This window comes from Ipomoea triloba, chromosome 10, assembly GCF_003576645.1.
Source record: "Ipomoea triloba cultivar NCNSP0323 chromosome 10, ASM357664v1".
Lineage (NCBI taxonomy): Eukaryota > Viridiplantae > Streptophyta > Magnoliopsida > Solanales > Convolvulaceae > Ipomoea > Ipomoea triloba.
Window position 1 is genome coordinate 3259539 of NC_044925.1, and position 16294 is coordinate 3275832.

Here is a 16294-nt window from a genome sequence, read left to right on the forward strand (position 1 = left end):
TTAAAAATTACACTTTGCAAAATGCAAAAATGTAGTGTACTTAGGATTTAAGATTTTAAAGTTTATGACTGGGTTTACTTTTTTTGTTATATTTGGTTTAGAGGTTCACTTTTTATTATTTAGGGTTTAGTATTTACGATTTAGGTTTAAAATTTTGATTTTAAATTGATATTTTTAACAGTTATCCAGAAATGCACATTATAGTATTAAAAGTTTCATGGTAAAATTAGCGATAATAATAATAATAATGCCACGGAAAGCCAGACGTGAAGAATTGACGTCATCTTCTCCATCGGATTTCATAGATATGAATATATGATATGGTCAATGGGCCTTACTTTGTATTTCTCTTTTTTAATTACAACTAAACTTATTTGAACCCGTCTTAAATGACTAAATCAGTGTTATAATTATTTGCAGATGCCCGCGTAAAATAGCTAGCTTGGTAAACAATATACATTATTATTTTATTATCACCTTTGCGTATATATAAATGGCACAGATCAAAGAGAGAAATTCAGAACCAAAGTGTACTACTATTCAACGAAGAAAATGAAGAATTTTTCTGTGATTGTTCTGTTTCTTGTCATTCTTAATGTCCTAGCAGCAGCTTCATCTGCAGTAGAGAGAAAGGTTTCATATTTTATCTATCCGTCTTTTTTTTTTTTTTAGACAATGAGATATCTAAATAGGCCTTACTGTAGAAGTCGCCTTTAAGTTCGTACTATACTTAGACTAATATAATCCATATTCTCAGAGTACATGGACACTTATGCTAATCAAGTTGGTTTCTGTCTTGTGTTTTTTATGCTTAATAAATGTATATTTATGTGTGAATAAAATTAAGTTCTTTTTGGTTTGTTGTTACGTGCAGGTTTATGTGGTATACCTTGGGGAGCACAGTGGGGGGAAATCTTTCAAAGAAATTGAAGATCACCATTGCTCCTTTCTCCTTTCTGTAAAGGGTTCCAAAGAAGAAGCTACAGCCTCTCTAGTTCACAGCTACAAGAATGTTATCAATGGCTTCTCGGCTTTGCTTACCCAAGAAGAAGCCGACAGGATATCAGGTCTGACGATCTGAACATTTACCACTATGATATATATGAGATTATGCATACTACTACTACTACTAGTTTTTGTTGTTGATTTACCAAATTTAATTTATTGTATATATAACAGAAATGGAAGGTGTTATATCGGTGTTTCATAGCAACCCCACAGAAATAAAGCCTCATACTACGAGATCTTGGGATTTTGTCAACTTACTCGAATCAATAAATAATGGTAACTCAATAAGGGGAGGAGAGGATTTGTTGAGTAAAGCAAATGGTGGAAAAGATGTAATTGTCGGTATTATGGACTCAGGTAAGATATATCTTATTTCCTTATATTTGTGTAGCAGTCAACACCACCGACAGATGGCAGGATACTGAACTCTACTGTTTGAACCGCAACCCAATAAGCTATATATGATCATTTCCTTACACTTCCATTATTTTATAATGTTGATAATAGGTGTGTGGCCTGAGTCTCCCAGCTTTAGCGACGAAGGTATGGAACCAATTCCTAGTTCATGGAAAGGAATATGCCAAGAAGGTGTTGCCTTTAACTCGTCTCATTGCAATAGGTAAGTTTTAATTTGTTTTACATTTTATAGTATAAGTATTATATTTTCTCAACTGTCTCATCAATAACTCACACAAGGTTGACCCTTTCATTTTTTGTATTATTGTTTTCTTCTTCATGAACAAATCCCTTTCATTTAATTTTCGTTTAAATTAAATAATAGGAAACTAATTGGAGCAAGATACTATTTGAAGAGTTATGAAGTCAACTTTGGTCGTCTCAATGAGAGCAGAGACTTCAGATCTCCGAGAGACGTTGACGGCCATGGAACTCACACGGCTTCCACCGTGGGCGGCCGAAGAGTCCCTAACGCCGCCGCCCTTGGTGGGTTCGGCAACGGGACCGCCTCCGGCGGGGCACCAAACGTGCGCCTCGCAATCTATAAGGTTTGCTGGCCAATTCCCGACCAAACCTTAGCAGAAAGAAACACGTGCGCCGACGACGACATTATTGCGGCATTCGACGATGCAATCTCCGATGGGGTCCACGTAATCAGCCTCTCCCTGGGCTCCATACCTAAAGGACAGTATTATACACAGAATGGTATAGCCATCGGAGCTTTACACGCAGTGAAGCGCAACATTGTGGTGGCATGTAGTGCCGGAAATAATGGACCGGAACTGTCCACGGTGGGTAATGTGGCGCCTTGGATCATCACGGTGGGGGCAAGCAGTACCGATCGAGTGTTTTCGTCACCTTTGAAGTTAGGAAATGGCATGATTATTGAGGTATGTATAAGAACCCACTAAACCAGTATTAAGTAGGCCTGTAATAACTAACTTGGTTGCCTGAGTAGCATGTACTCTCATCTCCTAAAGTGGTCAGAAGTATAAAACGTCCTCTTGTATAAAGAAATTAATGTGGCAATTCGGTCGGTCTAATGCTACGAGAATTAGTCTTAAGTATTGCACGGACTTAAAAGTGTCTCTTATAATTAGGAGTTATTAATGACACTTCGTGGTCTAACCAAAAAAGCTGAGATTCAATTGCATGGATTATAATATGTTTCATAACTCAAATTTTGTTTACTAACAGGGACAAACAGTCACTCCTATGAGGAGAAGAGCTATGCTTCCACTAGTTTACGCTGGCAATGTAGAAATTCCTGGAACCACCAACAGCACTACAACAGGGTAAAATGCATGTATATAATTTATTTGAAAAAATTTCATTTTTGGTCCTTCAGATATATCTGGTACGATATCTATTTAGGAGTAACTCTCTTATTAAATTATTTCATAGATTTTTATTTGTGAGACAGGTCGGGTTAAAATGAAAATTTAATGCTTATACTAAACGAAAAATTGTAATACTTTTAAATCAAAATGTAAATGTATTACATTTTTTCTTCAAAATATTACAATTTCCAATATTACACTTTATTCCTGATTAGTATTACACTTTTTAGTATAAATATTATATTTTCTATATTACTATTACATTTTCATCTTGACCCGACGACCCGTCTCATGAACAAGAATCCGTGAGATGGTTTCACACAAATTTTTGTACGAACTTAATTCTTGAGTTGTATGCATGACAATCTTTAGGTCCATGTTTAGTGCTCCTACATTTACCACTCACAAATTTGTCACTCTCTAGTATAGCAAGTTTTAATTGGTTAAAATATAAAATAAAAAGGAAATTAAAAAAACACAAACCAATTAAAATCTGCCACATTAGGGAGTAGCAAGTTTGTGGGTGATAAATGTAAGGGCACTAAGAATTTTCCTAATCCTTAACACTTGTGTTATGTGCGAAGTGGCGATTTTAATTACCAGGAGACTATTTCTGTCACTAATATGTCGCTTAATAAAGTGGCTAATTTTCCTTCAAAGGCTGAAAGCGCTAATTTGCCCATAACTTAAAGTTAATATGGTCATCCATTTAACTTAGGAACTATGTCTATATCCATACTTATAATTTGAAGATCAAAAATGTAATTTTTTCAATTTATTTTATTTCATTAAACTACATTAGACATGCATGTTGAGTATATAATATATAAACATAATCCAACTACATAATTTCGAATCTCTGGGTCACCCTATAAAAAAAGAGACTATAATCCAATTATTAGGCAATTATGCGTATGTGTAAAGTTGAGGATTCAATCCACTAATATATCTTCCTTTCAGGCTATGCAGACCTGGTACCCTTTCAAGAAACCTCGTAAAAGGAAAGATTGTGGTTTGCCGAAGTTTTCCTGACATATTAGCATCGCAAGAGGTGCAAAGAGCTGGCGGCGCTGCTACCATACTAGGAAATCAATATAACGAAATACAAGTTGATTCTTTTCTTCATCCCACAACTGTTGTGTTCAGTTACGGTTTAATTGCAATCGTCAAATACATACGTAACGATGAGAATCCGATGGCAACTCTTCTGCCCGGAGAAACTGTTCTGGGGACCAAGCCCGCGCCTGTCATGGCTCCTTTCACCTCCGTAGGTCCCAACATCATTGAACCAAACATTCTCAAGGTATAGTTTTGTTCTCTTGCTAGAACTTGAACCCGTGAACTGACTCTAATGCCACTGGTTAAGATCAAGCGTGTCAAAAACTAAACTAGTAAAAAAGATCTACTTTTATTTTCTTATACCAGTCCTTACATTTTTTAGAGGCATGGTGCTCGACTTAACCATTTATCGACATTTGCCCAACAATTTGGTCTTGCCACAACTTTAGCTTAGACCTCGCAATGATGAATATTTTATTTTGTGAGTTGCAGCCGGACATTACCGCTCCTGGACTTAACATATTAGCAGCATGGAGTGAGGCGTCGTCTCCGACAAAATTCCCATTTGATCGCCGAGTGGTAAAGTACAACATAGTATCTGGAACTTCAATGTCTTGCCCACACGTTTCTGCCATAGCTGCCCTTCTTAAGGCCATTCATCCGGATTGGAGCAGTGCTGCCATCAGATCAGCCATAATGACTACAGGTATGTATGTTTGGCTTATTCTCATTTAATTGCAATACTTATATGTGAAATTGTGATTCAATTTAGGATAAAAATTAATTGTTATTAATAATGATAAATATTGTAATACTTACACACCCAGTTATCTACAAACCAATCCGTCTCATAGACAATGATCCGTGACTTCGTGAGGCATCTCACACAAGTTTTTGCATTTGTTTATACTAATTATCTTTTTATTATTATTTTTGGATGCAGCAACTACTAACAATCTGTTAGGGGCACCAATAGTGAACTCAACTGGGTATTTAGCTACACCGTTTGAATACGGAGCAGGGCATATTTTGCCGTCCAAAGCAGCGGATCCTGGACTAGTCTATGATACAACTTACAATGACTATCTTCTCTACCTTTGCAATACCGGAGTCGCTCTCGATTCTTCTTTCAAGTGTCCCAAAAACACACCCTCGGCAAGTGACCTTAACTATCCATCATTATCAATATCCAATCTCCAAGGATCCATGACAGTTAAAAGAACAGTTACCAATGTTGGAAATGGCAACTCAACTTATGTTGTCAAGGTGGCACCTCCACCAGGATATGTTGTGGCTATTTCTCCAACGACCTTAAGATTTAGTCAACATGGAGAAAAGCAAAGTTTCAATGTAACCATCAGAACTAACGGTGTTGGAAAGAGAAATGGATTTGCCTTTGGTGGGTACTCATGGAGTGATGGGGCTCATGTTGTGAGTAGTCCAATTGCGGTATCATCATCATAAGGTGATGCCTATTGTAATTTGACTTTCCGTTAGCCCAGTCTAACGAGATTGTTGTACGGTAACACAAGTAGTTTGTATACAAAATAAAATATATGGAATAGAGAAGTAGAGAGAAAAAGGAGAACACAAGATGTAGAACTCAATAACCCAATCTCATCCTTTCATTAAGCCTTCCTACTCAATTTTAACAAATTTATTTATCTAGATTAGTTACTGGATTAGTTACAGATAAATAAAGTAAATAAACAATAAATCAAAATAAATGGAACCAGGCATCGAGAATTGTTCACGCAGTTCGGAGCTACACTCCTACGTCTGTGGGGCACTTCACGTAAGTCTAATTCACTAGATGATCACAAGGGGTTACAAGGAGTCACAAAACAACCATACTACATCAATGGTTACAAAGACACTCCTAACTATGCCTTCATCATATTCAAGCTGACACCGTGCACGCCATAATCAACCATCAACAATATAGCAACATCAAGCACTCATATACGCTGATTAATACTCAAGAATAATAAGAGAAAAACTGTTTATAGCTCTTGTGAAAACCTGGACCAGAATAGCTTAGTAATTCAAGTAGTAAATCCCACTATCTAGAGCAGTTTATATAGCCAATCCTTTAACAACTAAGTTCTAAAATTGTGCAGCTCAAATCCCCTCAAAATAAGCTGCAACTTTCATTTAAAATCTGAGCAAAAATAATGGATCAAAGATACCAAATTCGGTTAGAAGAAAATGTCCATTGGACTGCATTCTGGCGCTGATCCAGACTGACCGTAGCAAGCTCTGAGTGCTCCAGAAAACTAATCAGCATAATAAAAATCTACCTAATAAAATAACATATGTTTTTGACCACTTACAATATATACATCCATATCTTCTCGGGTCATCTGCTGATGTTGTTTCAATTCTTTACTCAAGGACCTTTCAGATTGCTCGTAGGGGAACATCTGCTGCCTTGAGTTAAGAACTCATAGGCCCTGTTTGGTAAATGGTTGTTGGCTGATTGGGTTGGCTGTTTGGGTTAGAAGGTATGATTTGTTGATAATATTAGCTGATTGTAGAAAGTTGTTTGATAAATTAGCTGTTAGCTGATAGCTGTTTGGTATAATTTCTTTTCTCAAAAAGCTAATTAAAAATGCTGCTTTGAGTAGCCTTTTGAATTTTAGCATTTTGGAGTTACAAAAAGCTTATTAACCAAACAACTAATAGTGGTCAAATAAGCCAAAATTGACTGATAGGCTGATTATTTACCAAACAGGGCCATTCTCGAGTTCTCTTTGACAGCTTCACCCGCCATTTCTGTACAGAGGTAATGTAAACTTATAACCTATGAGGTAATATGAAATTGTTGGGGAATGAAACTCGAGTTTGCCTATCCATGCCAAAACCATCTCCAGAGGCATTTAACGCGCCTTTCTCTTCAAACACATAAAAACGTGTTTAAAATTTTTGCTGTGCATCTAACGTTTCGTTCAATTTGTGTATTGCAGAACTAATAATAAGAGGCAAGCCTATGGACTTAAGTGCCAGAAGTTGCTCCAACAAGGCCGGTTGTATTTATAGGATATTAGGAGTTAAGAAATAGGGATAATGCTACCTTTCTGCTGTAAATTATATTTAAGAAAAGTTGTGTTGAAGCATAATAGCTAGTTTACTTAGTATCAAAACTCATGCATAGTGCTTTAACTCCTTGCATAATACCTAGTTTACTCTGATCTTTGTTGATTGTGGGTGTTTGTGATTTGATGCTTTTATTAACATTATTATTATTATCTTTTATTTTACGCGAAATGATATGTATATAATGCATTAAAATAATCTTAAGAGTTAATTCCATTTTTTGTCCTAAATTTATAGGTGATACCTTTTTTGTTTTCTTTCAAAAGATTCCCCTTTAGTTCTAGTATTTTTGTGGCATGACTATTTTTTTTAAAAAATAAACAGAACTATATTAATTCAAATCCAAAGATAACACATTACAAATAATAGGGGGAGGGTTAGAAAACCACTCCCAGCAACCATACATAGAAACAACTGTCGTGCTAAAAAGTGGGCTGCCTGGTGATAAGTGCAAAAGATGCCACCTTTATAAGGTCGTTCTCGGATCATCTTGTGCACAATTGACGGCTTTTGTGATTGATTTGGCCCTTAATTGCGTTAGAATGCTTGTCATTGCCATTGGACCCCGTTCCACGCTTTGTTAATTGTTTTGTAGGTAAAAAGATGTGCAAAAAGGTGGAAAACGGCATTAATTTCGGACCATATAATCTTTCTAGATTTTTCAAAAATCTTTTAGACTTTTATGAACTTTGTACAATTGGATAAAAATTTATAGGACAAACATATATGTCCTGTTTACTAACAAAAAACTATTTTCTGTTTTTTGTTTTCTAATTTTTCAGTTTTCATTCTCTATTTTCTATTTAAAAAACTTGTGTAGTAACACTTATTTTTTCAAATTTATTTCTTAGATTAACGTTATAAAATTAACAATAAGTTTAATTTCGAGTGATTTTTAGACTATATTTAAAATATTTTAAAATATATTTGGTTTAAATAGAATAAATATAATTTTTACTTCTAAGTCCAATATATGTAAAAAATTTATATTTGATATCTGAACCAAATTTATATCTGTATATAACATACTAGTTAACACGCGCGCGTTGCGCGATTAAACCAATGCCCAATGCATATTTTTAAATTAGTGTTCCTTAATTGGTTAAAGTAGTCATATAATAATGAGAGAAAAAAATGTTAAATTAATAAAAATCAAAGAAATAGTCTCGATGCTTATATATTTTAATAAAACATAATGAAATTGTAAATAGCTAAATTGCAACTAAAATAAGTAGAAACAAATAAACCACTTACATGGGAGCAAATGACGTGTCATCATTGTCACTTGTTTGGGCACCGGTCCGACCATTTAAAATCCACGTGTAATTGTATTTGTGATCAAGTACTTTATAGTTCGTCCGGACAAGTTTGACAATGAAATTTGAGATGATGTACCATTTGTTGGTTTGTAAAGTGATATCATACATTCCAATGTCATTATTAAACACTATTGATTGAACCTGAGTTCCTTACATTTTGATATAGCATTTAGAATAATGATGTTGGTGGTGAATGAGAGCATCTTCATAATAATAATAATACTAACAATGATAAAAATAAAATAATAATAATAATAATAATAATAATAATAACAACAACAACAACAACAATAGCGTCTTTTGGTTCGTTTTTCTTAATGACTTGAACTGTACAACTCCAGCTCACAGTTTGTGTGTCAATATCAATTAACTTTACTGCATTTGTCATTACTAATATCCTTGTGTCACGGAAAATATGTTCATAAAGGATGTTATGAAATAATATAATGGGAACCACAACATAAATTCAAAAACCATAGATTAAGGAGTTAGGAGTAACTAAAATGTGTAGATTATAGAGGAATATAATGAGAACCACAACATTACATACAAGGATAATACAAGTATAGATGAACAGATTATACAATAGATATATTTACATAACGATATTGAAGTTATACTAATTAATGAGTATCATCATTGATTTAAAAAAAATGTAATCATTATGAGTACAAATACAAATAATAGAATTAGCATGATAATATTTTTACAATCATACCTATAGAATGTCAATTAGATGGTGTGTTGCAGAATATGTTAGGTTTAGTTTTGGGTGAATACCAGTGAGAATGGGAGGGGGATTTATATACTGTTGTTTTGGGTAGAATAATGGTTTAGTTAGGAATATATACAAAATTGTATTATAAAATCTTATTAAGACTTCAATATTCTAATTTTAAGTTAGGAATCTATACAGAATTGTATTATAGAATATTGCCAATTTGTTTGAAAACTGCAATAAAGAAACATATTGCCTAAAGAATTTAATGTTAAATTTCCGTTATATTTAACGGAATAATTTGGTAAAATTATAAAAGATTAGGTTATATTAGGAATTTAATTGGAGGTTGCACAATAAGAAGAACACAAAGTACAATATGTTATAGCAGACTATTACACCAACATTTTTTTAGTTCCAGTTAAGGATCTAACATTATTGGCTCTTATTATAAGTGTAGAAATAAAAATATATCCAAACCAATAATCTATTAAGTTTACATAAAATTTAGTTTAAATAATATTAATATTTTTGAGCTAATATTTAAAATATTTATTTTGAATTCTAATATAGTAATATATGTGAAATTTCGATATCCGATATATGCACCAAACTTGTATCTAATATAACATAATTAAAAATATCCAAACCAATAACCAATTGACTTCAATCAAAATATAAAACGTGGTATAGATTTCAATTTTTAATTTTGATAATGTGAATGACGTATAATTTTAAGCATAAGCAAATAATTATGTTTAAATAAGTAATGCAAGTAGAAATTATAGAACATGATGATAAGTAAAAGAAGATAATAATGAATGTAAGCATAGTAATGAATAAATATGTAAGTAGATAATGGTGATACTTTAGTTATAGTGACATATAGTCTAATAGATGATAGATGATTATGTTTTCCATTTAGAAAACAGTTTTTAATATTGTTTCAGTTTAAAAATTAGAGTTAATACCGGCCAAGGTCCCTCGAGTTTGGTAGTTTCGCCAACTATAATCCTAAACTTTGATTTTGAATTTTAAAGTCCTTCGAAGTACATTTTTTGACCTTCTGCGGTCCTCCCGTTACTATCAGACGTTTGCACTGTCAATTCTATGGGTAAAATGGTATTTTCCTCAATAACAACGGGAAAAAAAATTAAAATAATAACTTGAATTTGAATACGGAAATTAAAATCGCGAAGCCAACGAAGATCCCTAAACCTAATTGCAAAACCAACGAAGAACCCTAATCCCTAATTGCGAATCCAAAAAAACGAAATTGATGAAGAAATCTTCAACTTTCTGAGCAAGACATCGACTTTGTTGGAATCTAGACGAACAAGGGTTATACAGTTCAAGCTCATGGGAAGCATGTGAACTACTACCGATATATGTAGTGTTAGTAGAATATGTAGGTTAAGGATGCTAATATTAATGGTGATATGAATCGATTGATTCATAAATGATTGACTATGGGTTCGTACTATTATAATAATAGTATTGAGAATGGATATATGTAGTGTTAGTAGAATATACAAGTGTATAACTAGGTGGATTGATTTCAAGTATGGGACTTGAACATGAAGTATATCCAAAAATGTCCTAGTATTGTATATGATGAAGTGGTGAGATGTGCAAATGGTTTTAGAAACTATGCTTGAAAAGCCTGCGGGCACTGAAAGTATTTTGAAAATCCTTCAGGGGCTAATGAGGTAGCCAATTTCGAGTATTTGACTCAAATGTGAAATATGCCCAAAAGAAATGAATGTTTTAAGAAAGAAAAACTGAATGAAGGATCATGTTTTCAAATCCTTAGTTTCTAAAGTAAGTTGAGGAGGACCTTGATTGACCCACGGGTGGCTTTAAGTGCAGGGCGAAGTCTATTCGTCGTTATGATATATTGTATGACTAGTTCATACTGCAGGGCGAAGTCTATTCGTCGTTATGATATATTGTATGACTAGTTCATACTGCAGGGCGAAGTATATTCGTCATTAAAGGGAGTTAAGAAAATACTCCAAAGGCCTCACGCTTACTAATATGAAACAAAGGAAGTTTTAAAGATGAGAAAAGGGTTACTCTGTAACGACCTTGAGTAAGAAATGATTTTGTCTTACGAGACAAGTGGATGTTGTTTCACTAAACACTTTTTATGAAATTCTTCGTTGTAACTTATTTTCAGGTGAAATCTCATCAAATGGGTACAAGTTACCAAAACTCTTTTTACGTGGTTTTAAAACCTTTGTCTACTTTTGAGTGACAATGGATCCCCGTTACTTAGCCGTTGCGCTAACTACACTTCATTGTGTCCCTTATCAGATGCAGTCTAGCGTGGGCTCCTGTAGCCCGATGAGCTCTGAATAGGATGGAAGTTGAGGTTGAGGTCCACTCGATCCTAGAATAGACACCCTGGAAGGATTGTTGGGTGCTGATGTGGTTATTTGATGTTGTAAGTTTAGCATGTGCACTTAGAGTGGAGTTTGTCAAGAGGTGATAGAATTCACTCTAGGTGTGGCGGTGACACCCGGTTTTCTGCTGGTTAGATGTATAAGCTTCCGCGATATTTTATTACTGATTTTCTAATAAAAGTAAGAGGTGAAAATCGGGGTGTTACAAAGTGGTATCAGAGCGGTGTTCGAGTTTTTGGGATTAGATTGGAGCTGTAGGTTGTGAGATCTTTGTTATGGGCAATAGAAGTTGGTAAGCTCTGTTACAAAGAGGAATCTATCAGAGCTTAGGTTATGAAATCCTTGTTTTGGACAGTAGAGATTGATACGCTCTGTTACAAAGTGAAAATCGAGAGCTTAAGGTTATAAGATCTTGGAAATAGATCAGAGCTTAAGATTATATGGTCTTGGAAATAGAGTTTGGAACGCTCTGTTACAAGTTAACCTTTAGGAACTTAGGCTATGAGATGTTGGAAGTAAGGAAGTATTAGAGCCTAAGTTGATAATTTTAGGGAAGTGAGTGGTGGATTATCTTAAGGATTGGATGATAAGAAGGAAGTTTCGGGGACGAAACTCTTTTAAGGGGGGTAGAGTGTAATACCCCGAAATATTTTCTACTAAAAGCTCCTATTTAATTAAATTAGCCGTAGCAGTGAAAATTTATTTTGATCGTAGCATCGCTGTATTTCGCGGTGTACCGAACCTAGCCCAATTTTGAGATTTAGTCTGGAATAAATTTTTGGTTTCAAAATTATTCCCATTTAAATTATTTTCCACCGAGAATATATTTGTTTTAACCCTTAACAGTCCAACCGAAGATATTTTTCTTACCCACCACAAGAATGTGACAAGTGTCACTATTTCTAGCCACATGTTATTATTTAAATAATTCTTGAAGATGATCCAAATTGAACTTGATCTCCAAGTTCCTTATCCTAATCTTATAAAGGATAATATATAAGCTTGATATTTTTTATTCTTCCATTTCCCTTCCCATTGCCGAAATATTAGAGAGGAAAGAGAGAGAGAAAACTTCATCTTCTACCTTGAGTTCAAGAGCTTCCATAGCCAAAATTTCTTCACAAATCTCAAGCTATTCGGTAAAACTTTAATTTTATTCGATAGAAAGCTTTATTTTCCTTCCTAGATCATAAATCTAAGCATAGTTTCTTAATATTTGTTGTTATGATGTTAATTTTGCTCTTAGGGGTTTTGAGTGAAATTTGGGGAAAAGACTCAAGATTCATTTTACGGTGTTAGTACACTCTCAAGAAGGTAAGGAATCCCTTCAGTTGATTTACTCACTTGAGATTCAATGATTGATAGTAAGAAATCCGGTTTACTCACTTGAGATTTAATGATTGATAGTAAGAAATCCCTTAAGTTGGTTTTGTCACTTAAGATTTGATGATTGATAGTTGAAATAGGAATTTATGAGCTTTATATGGGGATATACATATATATATGTGTGCTTAGACACACTAATATATATACGTGTGCTTAGAAACTACTTTAAAAGTACTATTAAACACAAAAAAATTGAATTTAAAAATAATATAAAATTACTAAAGAAAATAAGCAATGAAGAAAGAGTTGGTTTAATTTGATCAATGAATAGTAAATAAGACAGGTAAAATGAGACCGATGGAGTACTTGATTTAGCAATAAAATATTCCAAATAATTGGTTAGAGAAGATTTATGTAAAATACAATATCTACATTTTATTAAGTATATAATACACGTATATATTAAAGAATGTTTTTGCACAAATAATATGTATGTTGCTAAAGCTTTTATATTATAATGTTTGTATTGTGATTGTAGAATTTTGCAGGATACAACGGAAAAAAAAGATTAAAAAATTTACATAAATCATGGTCAAGTTATTCGCACATAATTAACTACGAGTGACAATTAGTCATAAGTCATTTAGAGGGTCATCAAAACACATGCAATCATAAATGCAACATTATATTGTTGGTAGTTATATATTACGCAGTATTTGTTTCTCTATGCACATTTTATAGCTTTGGTCTCTCATAGCCAACTCCCTTATGGTAATGGGGCGATAACTTGACTGTTCAAACTCTAAAACATATATACACCGTAACTCAAGAACAATCTCATTTAAATTGAATGACGAGAAATTTAGAATTATCACCCGAGAGTATACAACTACCAACTCAAATCAAAAGGTCAATAGGCGACTCCCACGAATTTAGAACCTTATGTGTGTGTATATATATACTAGTTTTACACGCACATTACACGACTAATTTAATACCCAATATTTATATTTAAATAAATAATTCAAAGTATATCAATTCAATATTATAAATTAAAAATTCATTATAATTAACATTAAAATTAATGTTTAATTTACACTTTTCTAAAAATAATTATTAAAATATTTATTGTAATTGATATGATATTAAAATTAAAATTACTTTAAATTTTATTAATTTACTTTTGGATAGATTTGTCATTGCCATCGTTTTCATTAATAGTGTCTCATGTACAATTGAATTACTTGTACACGAGAACAGGACGCCACGCTCGAACAAATCTTTCTTGAGGATAACCACTTACCAATCTCCTTGATCTTCTCTTAATGGGAATTGACCCAACAAATTCTTCCCTACCAGTTTCTTTGATCCTGACAAGTTATCCGATGGAGAGTTTGGCCCTATTTGATAAATAATCAGCCTATCAATCAATTTTAACTTATTTGACCACTATTAGTTGTTTGGTTAATAAGATTTTTGTAACTTCAAAATACTAAAATTCAAAAGACTACTCAAAGCAGCCTTTTCAATTAACTTTTTTAAAAAAAAAATTATACAAAACAGCTATCAATTAACAGCTAATCTATCAAATAACTTTCTACAATCAACTAATATTATCAACTAATTATACCTTCTAACTCAATCAACTAATCCAATCAGCTAACAACCATTTACCAAACACGACCTTTTATCAGAGGCGCCAAGCTGGCATCTAGGAATGGCCGAACGGAAAATGCTTTATATATGTTACATACGTGTCATGTTAAGATATCTATGTTACGTGTCATTTTGCTGGTATTTCTTAGACCAACAAAGAAAACAATAAGAAACCTAATACGGAGTATATTCAAAAGCTTCCTCTAGGCTAACGATCAACAATTCAGCAGTCAGCACTCCACTATTACACCAATATTAGCACTATGGTTTCACTGGTCATATTCATTACAGTATTAAGAGTCTTCACTACAATGTTGAAAGTAGTTACACACTTATACCATACTCGTGCTCGCTGCTGTTGACTTTACCCGATGTCATGTAATAGAAACAAGGGGGTTCATGTTCATTCATACTTGACTGCGCGTGTAATTTCCCACGATACACTTTGATTGTCCATACTTCCACGACCCTTCACCAATGCCACTGTAAACTTTTCATTCTCAAGTGAAGAAGGATACATAATTTGCTCTTCCTGAAATGAACATCCAAGAAAACAAATATTAGCTTAGCACTCACAACTTCCTTAGGCCTAGAGTCATAATCATTGAATAGAAGAACAGAAATATAGCACTACCTCTGGCAGTTCACAGAACTCATCTGGAGTTATTTGCAGCAACTCCGTGGCAGTGTGGCCAGTGCACCAGGTTAATACTTTTGCACTGCCATCAGCAATAGTAATTCTCAAATGGAAACTCCTAACCACTTCATCATTGCATATGCAGTGACAAAAGATGCACTTTAGCTCTCCATTACAACCCTCATTAACAAAATGGCCACAAGGGGCATGTGACAATCTTGTACCAACATGACAATACTCAATTTGATCCAGCCAAACCCGGCATACCTAAGATATAGCATATATAGGCACCGAATTAACAGGGATAAAAACAAATTGCAAAAGGAGTTTTCATGATGAGCTTTCTGAGAAATCACTGGACGTACATGTGTATGGGTAGCATGGGTTGACAGATCACAAAGGTTGGAGAACTTGTGAAGACATGATGAATTAAGCAGTGCGGGTAGGCAGCTAATATTGACAAAAGAAGCTCCAGGATCATTCTCAAACCATGATAGTTCACGGCTGCCAAACCAGAGTGATTTAAAAAATGATCAGAGGATAATACCATAAATAAAAGTATAAAACCACTGCAAAGTCAATAAATACAGATGGGCAATGTTTCCCTTATGTATAATAAATGGATATATTCTGTAGAGAAAGAGACAGAAGTGGTGATCCACTATATCAATAAAATAGAACAGAAACACAAACAAAACAAAATTAATGCTTATTATTACAATATTACTACTACTATTTGCTCCTTTTATAGTCATAGTACATTATACATATGTGAAATATACTCACATTTTCTGTTTGGTCATAGAACATGACAGGCCAGAAATATAGACAGTGTGCCCCAGGCCAACTCTTCCTATCGACCTGAAATGGTAGGTAGAATTTTTATCAAACTAGAGAATTGCAATATCCTCCTTTCTTGTACAATCAGATGTGCTGCCCTATATAAAAATTCAGGAACAGGAATTTATTTCCCTATCTCAAACAAAGACTTGCGAAAATGAGTACTATGAAGTTTTGCTGTGAATGGTTAGTTTCTTTGAATTATTTATCCTTTTCTTCTATAAGCACACTTTACTGTGTTGGTACAGCAACAACATTCTGTACCCAAAGGAAGACAAAGATCAGAAGATCCTCCTCTATGCATGTCGCAATTGCGATCACCAGCTACTGTCTGTTTCTCTGTGTTACTGGTGAATAATATTGGGTGTAGGGTCTTATTGTTGGGTCCCTCCTATGTGAGAAGTGAGCTGGCAGCATAAAGACAAACAAATAAA

At 33.8% G+C, this 16294-nt stretch overlaps 2 protein-coding genes across 2 annotated transcripts; one reads left to right on the top strand and one right to left on the bottom strand.

The window, feature by feature from the left end:
* Positions 1-552: 552 nt before the first annotated feature.
* On the top strand, positions 553-5327 carry LOC116033551 (subtilisin-like protease SBT5.6). Its single transcript, XM_031276302.1, has 9 exons — positions 553-633; positions 875-1067; positions 1180-1365; positions 1516-1627; positions 1790-2354; positions 2662-2759; positions 3765-4107; positions 4356-4569; positions 4807-5327. The coding sequence occupies exons 1-9, from the start codon at positions 553-555 to the stop codon at positions 5325-5327; spliced, it is 2313 nt and encodes a 770-aa protein (XP_031132162.1).
* A 9100-nt stretch (positions 5328-14427) lies between these two features.
* LOC116033522 lies at positions 14428-15883 on the bottom strand. The gene is made up of 4 exons (XM_031276268.1): positions 15807-15883; positions 15386-15524; positions 15018-15287; positions 14428-14915 (listed from the first exon to the last, which is right to left on the bottom strand). The coding sequence occupies exons 1-4, from the start codon at positions 15821-15823 to the stop codon at positions 14787-14789; spliced, it is 555 nt and encodes a 184-aa protein (XP_031132128.1). The 5' UTR covers positions 15824-15883; the 3' UTR covers positions 14428-14786.
* Between the last annotated feature and the right edge of the window lie 411 nt (positions 15884-16294).

Excerpts from the sequence above, each read along its gene's own strand:
- LOC116033551 (XM_031276302.1), top strand. The coding sequence starts at position 553 with ATGAAGAATTTTTCTGTGATTGTTCTGTTTCTTGTCATTCTTAATGTC. Across the intron at positions 2,760-3,764 it reads ACCAACAGCACTACAACAGG|GCTATGCAGACCTGGTACCC; the intron begins GTAAAATGCATG and ends TCTTCCTTTCAG. Across the intron at positions 4,108-4,355 it reads TTGAACCAAACATTCTCAAG|CCGGACATTACCGCTCCTGG; the intron begins GTATAGTTTTGT and ends TGTGAGTTGCAG.
- LOC116033522 (XM_031276268.1), bottom strand. Across the intron at positions 15,288-15,385 it reads CCCATGCTACCCATACACAT|GTATGCCGGGTTTGGCTGGA; the intron begins GTACGTCCAGTG and ends GCTATATCTTAG. Across the intron at positions 14,916-15,017 it reads AGTTCTGTGAACTGCCAGAG|GAAGAGCAAATTATGTATCC; the intron begins GTAGTGCTATAT and ends TGTTCATTTCAG.